We start from the raw sequence: 12097 nt of genomic DNA, 5'->3' as shown, positions 1-12097 counted from the left end.
TGCTGCGTATCTCTACCATTTCTGTGCCGTGTGTTCCCAAGCCCAGGAAAAGAGCCCAAACCTCGTCTCTCTACTGCCACCGCCACCGCCACCACCATAGATTAAAGAACGAGGGAAGGGAATAAAAGAGGGGCACCACCGCCACCACGGGAGGCTGTGAGGCTGTGATGCTGTGACCCGTGGTTATTGACTGACCGACCGTGGGAGGGACACACACGGATTGGATTGCATACCACCGCAAGAAACGAATCGAGATGCCATAACCGAATAATCTCCATCTGTTTAATTTGACCCCTCTCCTGAAAGATGTCATAAAGGGGAGTGCTTAGTTTTAAGGATGAAAAAGATGTCAACAAGTAGGGGAAAAAAAAGGAAACAGAAAAGTAGGGGAGGATCCGAGAACTGCCGCCGTTGAAGTAAAGAATCCACCCACACTCATAACTAAGCTAGATGGGGTTTCCCGTCAGTTAGAAGTGAAGAATCAAAGGCCCAGTTTGTTTCCCCGATGCCGAATCGCGCATTCGTGTTTGAGCTAATGCGGCTCGAAGGCCGTGTTTTGGGAATCGCCAAGCCGTGTTCATTTTTTGCTGCGAAATGCGCAAGCGCCGCAGACCGTTCGGCAGGATTATCTCGCGTTTTATGCTCGTCTCGGTCGCGAACGCGCTTATGAGCGGAAACAAACACGCCCAAAGACAGAACAGGGACAAAAGGAAGGGCTCACATAGAAGCCAAACCTGCAGCAAAGAGACCCAACGGGTTCTGGGGCAGGGGTGGGTTTCCACACAAATAATAGTCTAGGGCTGGGGCGGGTTTTTGTGTCAGGTTTCGGGTGCGGGTCCATGTATGTTCCAACCAGTGCCGACCCGTCCCGTTGCTATCCCTACCGCGACCCTTCCTCTCCCTAGCTAGGCGTGCGTCGTCCACCCCTTTCTCTCCGCGACGCCGACTGCCTCTCACGTGCCTCTCCCCATGACACCAGCTGCCCCGCCCCTTTCTCTCCCCTCGACAACCTCTGGCGGGACATAGCAGATCTAGCAGGGGACGCGGCAGATCCGACAGGAGACATGGTGGATGAAGGCAAAGGGCCCAATCCGACGTGGCGCCAGTAGTGCAAAAACCAGAGTGCAGACCAGCTGTGGGGGGTCACGTGCCCGGATTTGATAGATGAGGGAGAGCTTGTGTCTAGTTTTCAAGTTCAAGAGGAAAAGCTGACTTCTGCAATAGTTGAGGGAGATAATGTGGACTTGTTTCTTTGTAAAATACTAGCGGTGTGCTTCTCCGTCTCTGAAAATCTCCTTTGCCCATTTCTATAACGTGCTTTTGTAGTAGCGTTTAGAGGTGCTCACAAGGATATGGTGTGCGAGCATGCTTTTGTGAGTGTGAACGCCTGACTAAGAAAAAGAAACCATCAAGCAGGGCACAACAAAAATAATGAAAAACAACAAAGAAGCGTACATTCGCTGAAATTTCCGCGGGCCTTCGGCGGAAAAACATATTTGGCAGGCATATATTCGTTTCCCTTCTAAAAACCTAACCTGTCATCGGCTCCGGCTATATATAGCCATCATCTTGCACTGACTTCCTTCACCACGACCTGGCCGGCTCATCATCGATCACCAAGCAAGGCGAGTTGTGGCCTTGTGGGGTAAATAGTTCTCCCTCCCTTATGCAAATTCAAGGAATAATAGTAGTACTATGTTGCAACTTACTTACGTCCAATTAATTCTCAGCAGTGAAGAATTGAAGGCACGATGAGTTCATCCGTGACAGCCGTCCGAGATAGGAGTGACTTGAAACAAGTTATGGCTAAGGCTAATGAAAAGCTGGTATATCTTCATTCGTTTTCCACAATATATATATATATATGTATATATATATATATATATATATATATATGAGATATTAATTTCTGTAGAATTCCCTATAATATAATGGTGCTATTTATTTGTTTATTACTCACTCCTCCGTCTCTCATACACAATTTTCCCACGCTCAATCTAAGCTGGTACTGGAGTTCATGGGGTCCGTGTCCTACCGCTCGACGTGCGAGTACATGAAGCCGATTCTAGATGGAATCGCCGCGAAAAAAGATGCCTACTTCTATACAATCGATGTCAACAATGATCAGTTCAAGGTATAGATCGTATAGATCCTATTTATATATATCGAGATAGGAAGCTCTTAATTCGTTTCCACGCTCAATTTAAAGATTTCTTGTTTTATCTCCTTTTTATGAAAGGTCGGATAAGGCCACAGTAATTTATAAGCACTAGAAAGTTTGACTAGCACGTTTAGTTTCATTTTTCAAAAAAATTTGAAGGGCCTTTTTTTGTTTCTTAGTAGTAAATAAAATTGCTGAAGACTTAAGGTGTGTATATACGTATACTTTCATAAGGTGCACATGCATATCAAGATTTTAACTTTAAAATCATTGACCATTAATTTAGCTAATAGTTTGTAATTTTTTCAGCTTATTTTGGCGGCGCTTATTTCCACCTCTCTCATTTGTACTAAAAAGCAGAAGCTCGATCATAACAGCTTATTTTGATAGTCGTTTTTACTCTATTGGTGCAACTTATCTGGGAAACGCTTCCCTAATACTTCCTCCGGTTTCTAAAGAATGTCGTTTTGAGGTTGTCTTAAGTCAAACATTTTAAACTTTGACTATAAATAAATTCTTTTAGGTTGAGTTTGAAAGCAAGAAAGTGATGTAAGTAGATTCATCTTGAAATGTAGTTTTATACAAGTATATATTATCTATATTTTATAAATATTTTATAGCAAAAAGTATCGGTCAAAGTTATTTTTTTTGGAGACCGTGTCACTGTCAAAACGACATTCTTTAGGAAACCGGAGGGAGTAAGCTGTAGGGCCATTGTCATTCCGGTGGGCCTAAGTTGATTAATAATTATTTAATCATACGTTACATGCAGGAAATCGCAAAGGAGGCGAGGCTGCAGGCCCTGCCAACATTCTTGATAGTGAAGGGCACCAAGACGGTGAGATTCCTCGTTGCGCCCGACGAGGCGGAGCTCAGCAGCAGCATCGAGGATGCCTTAGAAGGCAAAATAAATTGATCACGTCACTCGATCGCCGTGATCAATCGTTACTACTGTAGTAGGAGTGTACACCTACAGTAACATGCATGCATGCACATGATCCATGTGTGGAGTGTGCCCACCTACCCTGTATTGTATATTTCTTGATGCCTCGAAGAAATATACAATAAAAGTAACGGTTTGAAGTATGTATACTTAATAAGCGCTCGTTTGGTAGAGCTTTAGCTCTAGCCAAAACAGTTACCGTTCTAGCTATGGCATGTTTGATAAAGCAGCTCCATTTGATTTCAGTTTCTTTGGTTAGAAAATTGTTTGGTAAAATAGCTATATGTAGTACCCTTCTATTTTTTATCTTTTATTTTTATTTTTTCATCCTTTACTTATCCTCTTTCCTTCTTATCCGCACGCACGGATCAGCCTCTTCCTCCGTGATTCCATGATCCGCTCGCCTCCGCACCAGATACCCGACGTCCGCCATGCATTCGCCTTCGTGCTCGGCACCAGCTTTCGAGATCCGGTCCGCTCTGCAGCGGCTCTCTGCCCAGCGGGTGCTCGTCGCCTGCCCCGCCTCCGTCCAACGATCGCCTCCACCTTCTCCGCCCCCGTTCTCAATGTCACACCCATTTTAAAGGACAAAATAGGATGCATAAATCTTATATGCGCCCTTAGATCAGTCACATACATAAGCCAACAAATTACAAAGAACGGGTACTATCGATGTTTGACCACCGATAGCCTACCACGGGAGTACCCGGAGCAGTATTGTTCGGGCTTCAGCGTATGCGGAACTCGACGGTTAACGCAAGAGACAGTCGATTTATCCTGGTTCGGACCCTCGATCGGTGATCGAGTAACCGCCCTACGTCCAGTCGGCGTTAGCCTTGCGTCGGATTGATCGTGTGTTGTACAATTGTTCTCCTGAACTCCCGATCTTAGGAGCTCTGTCCCCCTTTATATAGTCTAGAGGCCAGAGTCCTAGTCGGTTTACAATGATGATTCCTAATAGGATTACAGAATAATACTACTACTAAGATTACATGGGAGGGATCCTAGTCGAACTAGATCTCCTTTCTTCCTTGCGGGGTATCCTGTGAGTCCCGCATCAACAAGCCCCCGAGCACTTCATGGTTGAGCTCTGGAAGCCTCGTCTTGTTCCTTCCAATCTTGTCGAGTAGGAACAAGCGTCATCCGAGTGCTTTTTTGAGCGAAACCATGTAGCGCTTCGTGAGAACTTTAAGTGGTGTGTGCTTTTTGAAGAAAAAAATGCATCTATCCGGGTGTAGCCCCCGAGCCTCTTGCTACTTGGAACAAGGAGCTGGAGGATCTTGTCTTGAAATTGCTCTGTTTCTTCGTTGAAGATTGAAAAGAACTCGGATATGGTTAGTTCCGGGTTCTTTTTGTTGTAATGTCTTGAAGTTGTCTGCCTTGAAAAAGTCTTCTGGTGACGTGCATTTTTTCGAAGAAAAAGTGTACTCACTGAGTGTAGCCCCCGAGCCTCTTGCTATTTGGAACAAAAAGTTGTAGGGTCTTGAATCTTTACGTTGTTTGAAAATTCCTTCCGGGTTCTTTTTGTTGTAATGTCTTGAAGTGGTCTGCCTTGAAGATGTCTTCTGGTGACGTGCGCTTTTTCGAAGAAAAAGGCACTCACTGAGTGTAGCCCCCTAGCCTCTTGCTATTTGGAACAAAAAGTTGGAGGATCTTGAATCTTGACGTGCGCTTTTTTTTCGAAGAAAAAGTGCACTCACTGAGTGTAGCCCCTGAGCCTCTTGCTATTTGGATCAAAGAGTTGGAGGGTCTTGAACTACTATCTTGAAGAACTGGAAACTTTTCTTGTTGCAGCCCCCGAGCATCTATCCGGGTTCTTTTATTCAAAAAGAACTCGGACACAGGGTTTTGGCATTTTCTCTGGTAGTCTGTTGTTGTCAGATGTAGCTGTATGTTGGTGGTTGGGTGTAAATGCTGCCCGTTCACGAGTTGTACAGTGTTGGCATATACTTTCGAATATACTCGTACTTGAGTACTATTCTTTCACGCCTGAGTCCTCTTTCATTGAATTCTGTCTTTTCACTGTGTCCTTTGTTAGGTTTCTTCTGTTGGTGCTCCTAGTCCATGTGCACCGCTTCTTTTTCCTATAAATACCCTTCTAGAGTGCTGTTTTGATTCCTCGAGCCTTTTGTTGCTTGTCCTGAAGTCTCTGTAGTCATGAATATGATAGTTTGTTAAGTAGAGCAGCCCTCGAGCGTATTTTGTAGTTCTTGTACATCTTTTCGTAGCTGGAGGAAGTCTTGTGATAGGGATTAAAGGTAGACTAATCCCACAGCAGCAATGTACCTGGAGATACATGGCAGTAGTTGGAGGAAGTCTTGTGATATGGGCTTCGTTCCTTCATCCGGCAGTTCTGGGTTGATCCTCGCCGCCTGTCTTGAGACTGTTCGGTGTAGATCAACACCATATCCGGTATCACATCGGACTTGGATAGACAGATGCCTGCAGACCTCCTTTGGTCCATGTTGTCTTGCCGTGCTGCTGATTTCTGCCTTGGATGCACTATGTCCGTCCTTTGAAGAAAATAGTATAGCGGAGCGCAGTTTGTTCTACCGAGTAGCAATTTGGAGCACGTAGTCGTTCCAGAGCCTAGTTGTGTCAGAGCTCCTTTTTGCTACCTTTCTTGTCATGGTACCGAGTTCGTTGGGTCTTGTAAGATGTGTCATCTTGTATCTTTTGAAGTCATTTGTAATGGAAAGAATCTTGTCTTCTGGGTTGTCATACTTTTTCCTGTTGTATTGTCCTTGCTGTTTATGAGATTCCTGAGTTCTTTCTGTAATTACCGGGTTCTTAGTGTTCCCTGTGAGGTAACCCTTCATTGCTTCGTGGTTGTTGAGTTCTTTTTGTAGCAAATATCATAACTCTGTCGTTGTGTTTGATGGATAAGTCAGAAATCTGCCCGTTGGATCGTACTGTTGTGTGGATTTGTGCCTTCTGTCATTTTAGCCTTGTCAGTAAATGGACCGTTGCGTTCTCACACCGTGCTTTAACGGGCCTGGTGGGCCACATTTTACTGCTGTAAAATCTATTTAAAGGCATTTCTCCTCCTTTTCTTCGGTACCCTGCCTTTGCCTTAAAACCCTAGCCTTCATAAATTCACCGTTGCCATTGTTGCTGTCATCTGAGCGCCGCCGTCTAAGCCTTATCTTTCCCTAGTTTCTTTTTGCTTCCGCCAGCACATGGGTAGGAAGAAAACTACAAGCAAGTCCCAGGCAGCCTTTGTGGACGAGGAGTCATCACTTTCTATGATCGAGAACCAAGAGTTCATGGCAATGAGGGCTGCCCAGAAAGTTTGGCCGGCTCCGACAACGACTGAAGACCAGCTTCGCGAGCTTGTTGGCGATAGACTGATTTAGAGCAAGGACATTGCTAAATGGAGGGCTCCAGGCGAGCATCGGGTCCCTGCTCCACGTCCTGGTGAGATCGTCCTCTTTGTCTCCTTTGTCCGTGCTAGACTCTGTCTTCCCGCTTCTGCCTTCCTCCATCAATTCCATAATTACTTTGGGGTTACCTTGAACCATCTTACCCCTAATGATGTCCTTCATCTTTCTGTCTTTGTTCATCTTTGCGAAACTTTTCTTGGAATTCCTCCTTCTCTTTCCCTCTTTCGTTATTTCTTTCGTCTGAAACCACAACCCCGCCGTGAAGACAATTCTGTTCTTGGTGGGTGTGGGATTCAGTTTCGCCAGGGTCTTAAAATTAAATTCTTTGATTATGACCTGGTTGATTCTGTGGGGGATTAGCGTTCCGAGTGATTTTATTCTGCCAACATGATTCCTCCTCTTTCTGTTCATTCTTCTTTTGGTCCCATGGTTAATGATCGATGGGACAAGAACCCCTTAACGAAGGATGAGTCCCAAGCGATCAAGCCACTTGTTGAGAGGATAAGTACTCTGAAACAGCAAGGCTTGACCGGCCTCGGTATCATCTCTAGTTTTCTTCACCATCGAGTCCAACCTCTTAAGGAGCGAGAAAACTTTGGTTTTGAGTACTCTGGGGTAGAGGATCCTTCTCGTATGGTCCCTGCCCTTGAGTTGACCGACGAGGAGGTGCTCGAGCGCCTTTAGAAGATGCTGAAAGGAGTAAACGTCATCATGTACGCTGTTGTTGAATATTGTGCTAACAACCCGCCTCCTGTGGTGAGTTGTTTTCTGTGTTTGAGTACTTTTTGTATTTCCTTTGTTGTTTCTTCTTTTGCTAAATCCTTGTCACCTGGTTGTTTTACTCTTTTGTAGGAATTGGGTCGTAACTTTGTGGATCCGATCCCCCTTGATGATTGCTCTGCCACTGCGGAGGTTGGGGGGGATCTTGCTGGGACATCCTTGACCAGTAAGTTTGAAACCTCCATGATTGTTCCTGGTGTTTTTCCTCAGTTCCTGATGTATATGAAGAGTATGCTCCTCGTCCAGTCCCTCGAGGTCCTCGTAGTATCGCAAAGAGGGGTCGAGTGGATTCTTCTTCCTCTGGTTTGCCTGCCTCTAAGAAGTCTCGCCGGTCGAGTACTCTTCCAGGTACTCAAGTCATAGCTAGCATGCTCTTAGGTGAGCATATTAATACGCTCTGTCCTTTTGTTGTTTGTTTTTGTCTTTGACCGAGTACTTTTACCCCTTTTTAGCTGGTGCTATGGTGGCCTTGGTCGAGAGTGAGGAAGAAGAGGACGATGATGCGTCTCTTGTCACGCGTTGGTGAGTTCTTTTCTTGTTTTCCTGTTGTTGAACCCCTCCTTTGTTTTGACTTTGGTCTTGATTTCTTTGTAGTAAGCGGTCATCGGGTACCAGCTCTTCTGGGGCTCTGGCACCGAGTTCTTCTGTAGCTCCGTTACCGAGTTCTTATGAGGCTCTGGTACTAGCTACGCCACCCCCATCGCAGGGTGATGTTTTGCTACCGTGGTTCCCCCTGTGAGGTCTTCTTTTGTTTTTACGAAGAAGAAGATAGCTGAGTGAGTGGATTCTGGCTTCGTTTCTTTGTCTCTGTTCTCCTTTTTTCTTGTTCTTGTTCTTATCGTCGAGTTCCTTATCATGTTGTAGACCTTCGTCTTCCCTTCGCACTCCGTCGACTTCTTGCCAGTCTTCCGGTGTGCCTTCGAGTACTGGGCCTCGAGACTCAGAGCGCATGATCGTCGAGGTGGCTATTGGGGAGACAAGGATTTCTGGTGATGATGCTTCTACTGGCTTGGTTGCTCTAGAGGTGACCATGGCCATGGCGGTAGATTCATCTAGGGAGGTAGCTGGGACTTCCCGTGATATGTCCCTGATCTTGTCTTCTTCGTGTCGGCCAGCTTCTCCTTCTGCCCCTCTTTCTACTGATGATGTGGTGCAACAATTTGACACCACTCATCGGCTGTCTGAGCTGACAACTGCCTGGGGAAGCTTCGCGATGCTTGCGACTTCTTTTGGCGAAAAACTCCAGGTAAGTTCTTCTGAGGTTCTTTCTTTGGATGCTCATCTTTATTCTTCTCTTCTTATGTCTGTTGACTCTCTCTTTTTGTTTAGTCCTTCTCTCAGGATCATACTGGCTTCTTTTTCTCATCGAAAACCGAGAAAAAGTTATCTTCTGAGGTTAGCTCCCTGAAGGCAAATCTTGACCTCTGCCAGGCCGAGCTGGAGGATGAGCATCAAACGCATCAAAAGGCGGAGAAGGCTCTCTAGGCCTGGGTTGTTGAGGCAGAGAAACAGAGGGATGCTGCTATCCAGGAGGCCCTGAAGAATTTGGAGTCCATGAAGAAAGAGTGCAATGGTATTGCGGGTTATTTTTGTTTCCTCTGTATTCAAATTCTTCTTTCCGCTGACTTGTTGTTTGGTGCCTTGTCCAGCTCTCCAAGTTGAAAAGCAGAAGCTTTCGGAGGGTATTGCGGAGATGAAGATGCTTGTTCGCACCAGTCACAACAAGGCTGAGGAGGTAATTACTCATGCTGACGAAGAACTCACGCTTGCTAAGTTGATTAGGCGTGGAGCTGATAGAGATCTTATGCAGGCCCAAAAGACTATTGAAGACTTGTCTGGCAAGTTGGCGACGGCTACTAAAAACTGGAAAGCTTTGTGGAAATCCTTTTGTTCAGTAGCCGATGTTCTCCAGACTCCAGCGGATGATGGCCAATCTTGGGCTTAGTTAATTCCTCTAATTCTGACTCGTTTTCAAGAGTTCGTGAAGAGGTGTGCCCAACTGTGTACCAAGAATGTCCTAGCCCAGGTTCGGGTTCTTGCTCCGGAGGTACCTTTGTCCAAGGTCGCAGAGGAAGCCGAGAGTCAAGAATACATTGATGCCGTTGCGAGGATGGAGCCTGAGGTTTAAGACTTAGCCAGTAGAATTGTAGATAATATTAATATTGATATCTCTTCTCCTGATGATGACGCTTGATGTAATTGACCTTTATGCTTCCGCCTTGTAATATGACATTATACTTCTTCTTTTGAATGTAGATTTTTTGCTGATGACTTCTTTGCCTGGATGCCTTGTTTGTTCTTTGGATGAGTTGTCTAAGTGATCGGAATTGTTCCGAGTAGTCTTTTGACTTGCTTAGCGCCTGTCTGGCTTTTCTTTTTTACCGTGTAGATATCTTGGTATATTTAGATTGTTGTCTTGATCAACTTTCTTGATTTGTAGAGTGCTTTGTCTGGCTTTCGCTTGCGCCATGTAAACAACTCAGTATATGTAGGATGTTGTCTTGACAAACTTTCTTCGAGAGCTTTGTCTGGCTTTCATGCAAACAACTCGGTATATGTAGATCGTCGTGTTAACAACCTTTCTTGATCTATCGAGTGCTTGTCTGTCCTTCGTTTGCGCCATGTAAACAACTCGGTGTATGTAGAATCTTTGTGTTGACAACCCTTCTTGATCTATTGAGTGCTTGTCTTGCTCAGGACTTATGGGTGTTAGCTTGTTAGCTACCCTCATCGGCGGGCTCAAGGCTCTCGGTCGGAATGCTCAGGCATACTATTAGCCATGTTGCTTTTTGGTTCGGGTGTTAGCTTGTTAGCTACCCTCATCGGTGGGCTCAAGGCTCTCGGCTAGGATGCTCAGGCATACTATTAGCCATGTTGCTTTTTGGTTCGGGTGTTAGCTTGTTAGCTACCCTCATCGGCGGGCTCAAGGCTCTCGGTCGGAATGCTCAGGCATACTATTAGCCATGTTGCTTTTTGGTTCGGGTGTTAGCTTGTTAGCTACCCTCATCGGTGGGCTCAAGGCTCTCGGCTAGGATGCTCAGGCATACTATTAGCCATGTTGCTTTTTGGTTCGGGTGTTAGCTTGTTAGCTACCCTCATCGGCGGGCTCAAGGCTCTCTGTCGGGATGCTCAGGCATACTATTAGCCATGTTGCTTTTTTGTTCGGGTGTTAGCTTGTTAGCTACCCTCATCGGTGAGCTCAAGGCTCTTGGCCGGGATGCTCAGGCATATTATTAGCCATGTTGCTTTTTGGTTCGGGTGTTAGCTTGTTAGCTACCCTCATCGGCGGGCTCAAGGCTCTCAGCCGGGATGCTCATGCATACTATTAGCCATGTTGCTTTTTTCTTCAGGTGTTAGCTTGTTAGCTCCCTCATCGGCGGGCTCAAGGCTCTCGGCTGGGATGCTCAGGCATACTATTAGCCATGTTGCTTTTTTATTCGGGTGTTAGCTTGTTAGCTACCCTCATCGGCGGGCTCAAGGCTCTCTGCCGGGATGCTCAGGCATACTATTAGCCATGTTGCTTTTTTGTTCGGGTGTTAGCTTGTTAGCTACCCTCATCGGCGGGCTTAAGGCTCTCAGCCGGGATGCTCAGGCATACTATTAGCCATGTTGCTTTTTGGTTCGGGTGTTAGCTTGTTAGCTACCCTCATCGGCGGGCTCAAGGCTCTCTACCAGGATGCCCAGGCATACTATTAGCCATGTTGCTTTTGGTTCGGGTGTTAGCTTGTTAGCTACCCTCATCGGCGGGCTCAAGGCTCTCTGTTGGGATGCTCAGGCATACTATTAGCCATGTTGCTTTTTGTGAAATCAACTCAGGTGAAGCCGTAATGAGATATGTTGTCGATGAACGCCATCTTTATTGATCTTGAATGAAAATCACAATGATACAAGTGTTGTCATCGTCTTTATTGTTCATGAACGTTGATCTCTTGTGGCTTGTATATATATCCCTCCTTGAGTTGTTTTCATGCGTAGAATCTTCTTAATTGGCTGATGTGCCATGTATTGTTGACTTCTTTTCCATCTTCAGTCATCAACTTGTACGTGCCCGGTCTGGTGACTTTTGTGACAATAAAGGGTCCTTCCCATGGACTGAGTAGTTTGTGGCATCCGTCTGATTTTTGTATTCTTCTTAGTACTAAGTCTTTGTTTTGAAGTGATCGAGGCTGGGTACTCTTATTGTAGTGGCGTCTTAAACCTTGGAGGTATCTTGCTGATTGAAGGGTAGCATTTACTCTGACTTCTTCTGTACTGTCTAGTTCTAGCCTTCGGGTGTGTTCTACCTCTCCTTCGTCATATTGCTCTATCCTTGGTGACATCCAGATCAAGTCGGCAGGTAGTACTGCTTCTGATCCGTAAACCAGGAAGAAAGGTGAGTACCCGGTGGCTCTGCTTATTTGAGTTCGTAGCCCCCATACTACTTTGGGTAATTCTTCAATCCACTTGGATCCATAGTCCACTAGTTCTTCATATAATCTAGGTTTTAATCCGGCTAGTATGAGTCCATTGGCCCTTTCCACCTGTCCGTTGGCCTCTGGATGTGCGACTGATGCATAGTCTATGCTGAAGCCGCAATCTTGTGCCCAACATTGGAATTCTATAGCTGTGAAGGGAGAACCCAAATCTATTATGATTCGATTGGGCATGCCGAAGCGGTGCATAATATCTTGGATGAACTCGACTGCTTTGGTTGCGCTGAATTTTGCGAGTGGTTTGTATTCAATCCACTTGGTGAACTTGTCGATTGCTACAAAGATGTACTCAAAACCGCCCTTTGCTTTCTTGAGAGGTCCAACTTGGTCCAGCCCCCAGTAGGAGAAAGGCCAAGCT

General features: G+C 45.7%; 1 protein-coding gene across 2 annotated transcripts; it reads left to right on the top strand.

The window, feature by feature from the left end:
• The first annotated feature begins 1597 nt into the window (after positions 1-1597).
• Positions 1598-3247, top strand: LOC136507944 (thioredoxin-2-like). Of its 2 annotated transcripts, none has more exons than XM_066502536.1 (4): positions 1598-1645; positions 1731-1826; positions 2003-2134; positions 2934-3247. In XM_066502536.1, exons 2-4 carry the CDS (start codon positions 1752-1754, stop codon positions 3075-3077), a joined length of 351 nt encoding a protein of 116 aa, XP_066358633.1. In that variant the 5' UTR covers positions 1598-1645; positions 1731-1751; the 3' UTR covers positions 3078-3247. The 2 variants fall into 2 exon arrangements, with proteins under 2 accessions (XP_066358633.1, XP_066358634.1); XM_066502537.1 differs by having other exon boundaries at positions 1599-1645; positions 1734-1826.
• The last annotated feature ends 8850 nt before the right edge of the window (positions 3248-12097 follow it).

The sequence above is a fragment of the Miscanthus floridulus genome, chromosome 15 (genome assembly GCF_019320115.1).
Source record: "Miscanthus floridulus cultivar M001 chromosome 15, ASM1932011v1, whole genome shotgun sequence".
NCBI lineage: Eukaryota > Viridiplantae > Streptophyta > Magnoliopsida > Poales > Poaceae > Miscanthus > Miscanthus floridulus.
The sequence above is the reverse complement of the archived record's forward strand: the minus strand, read 5'-3'. Positions and strand labels throughout refer to the sequence as shown.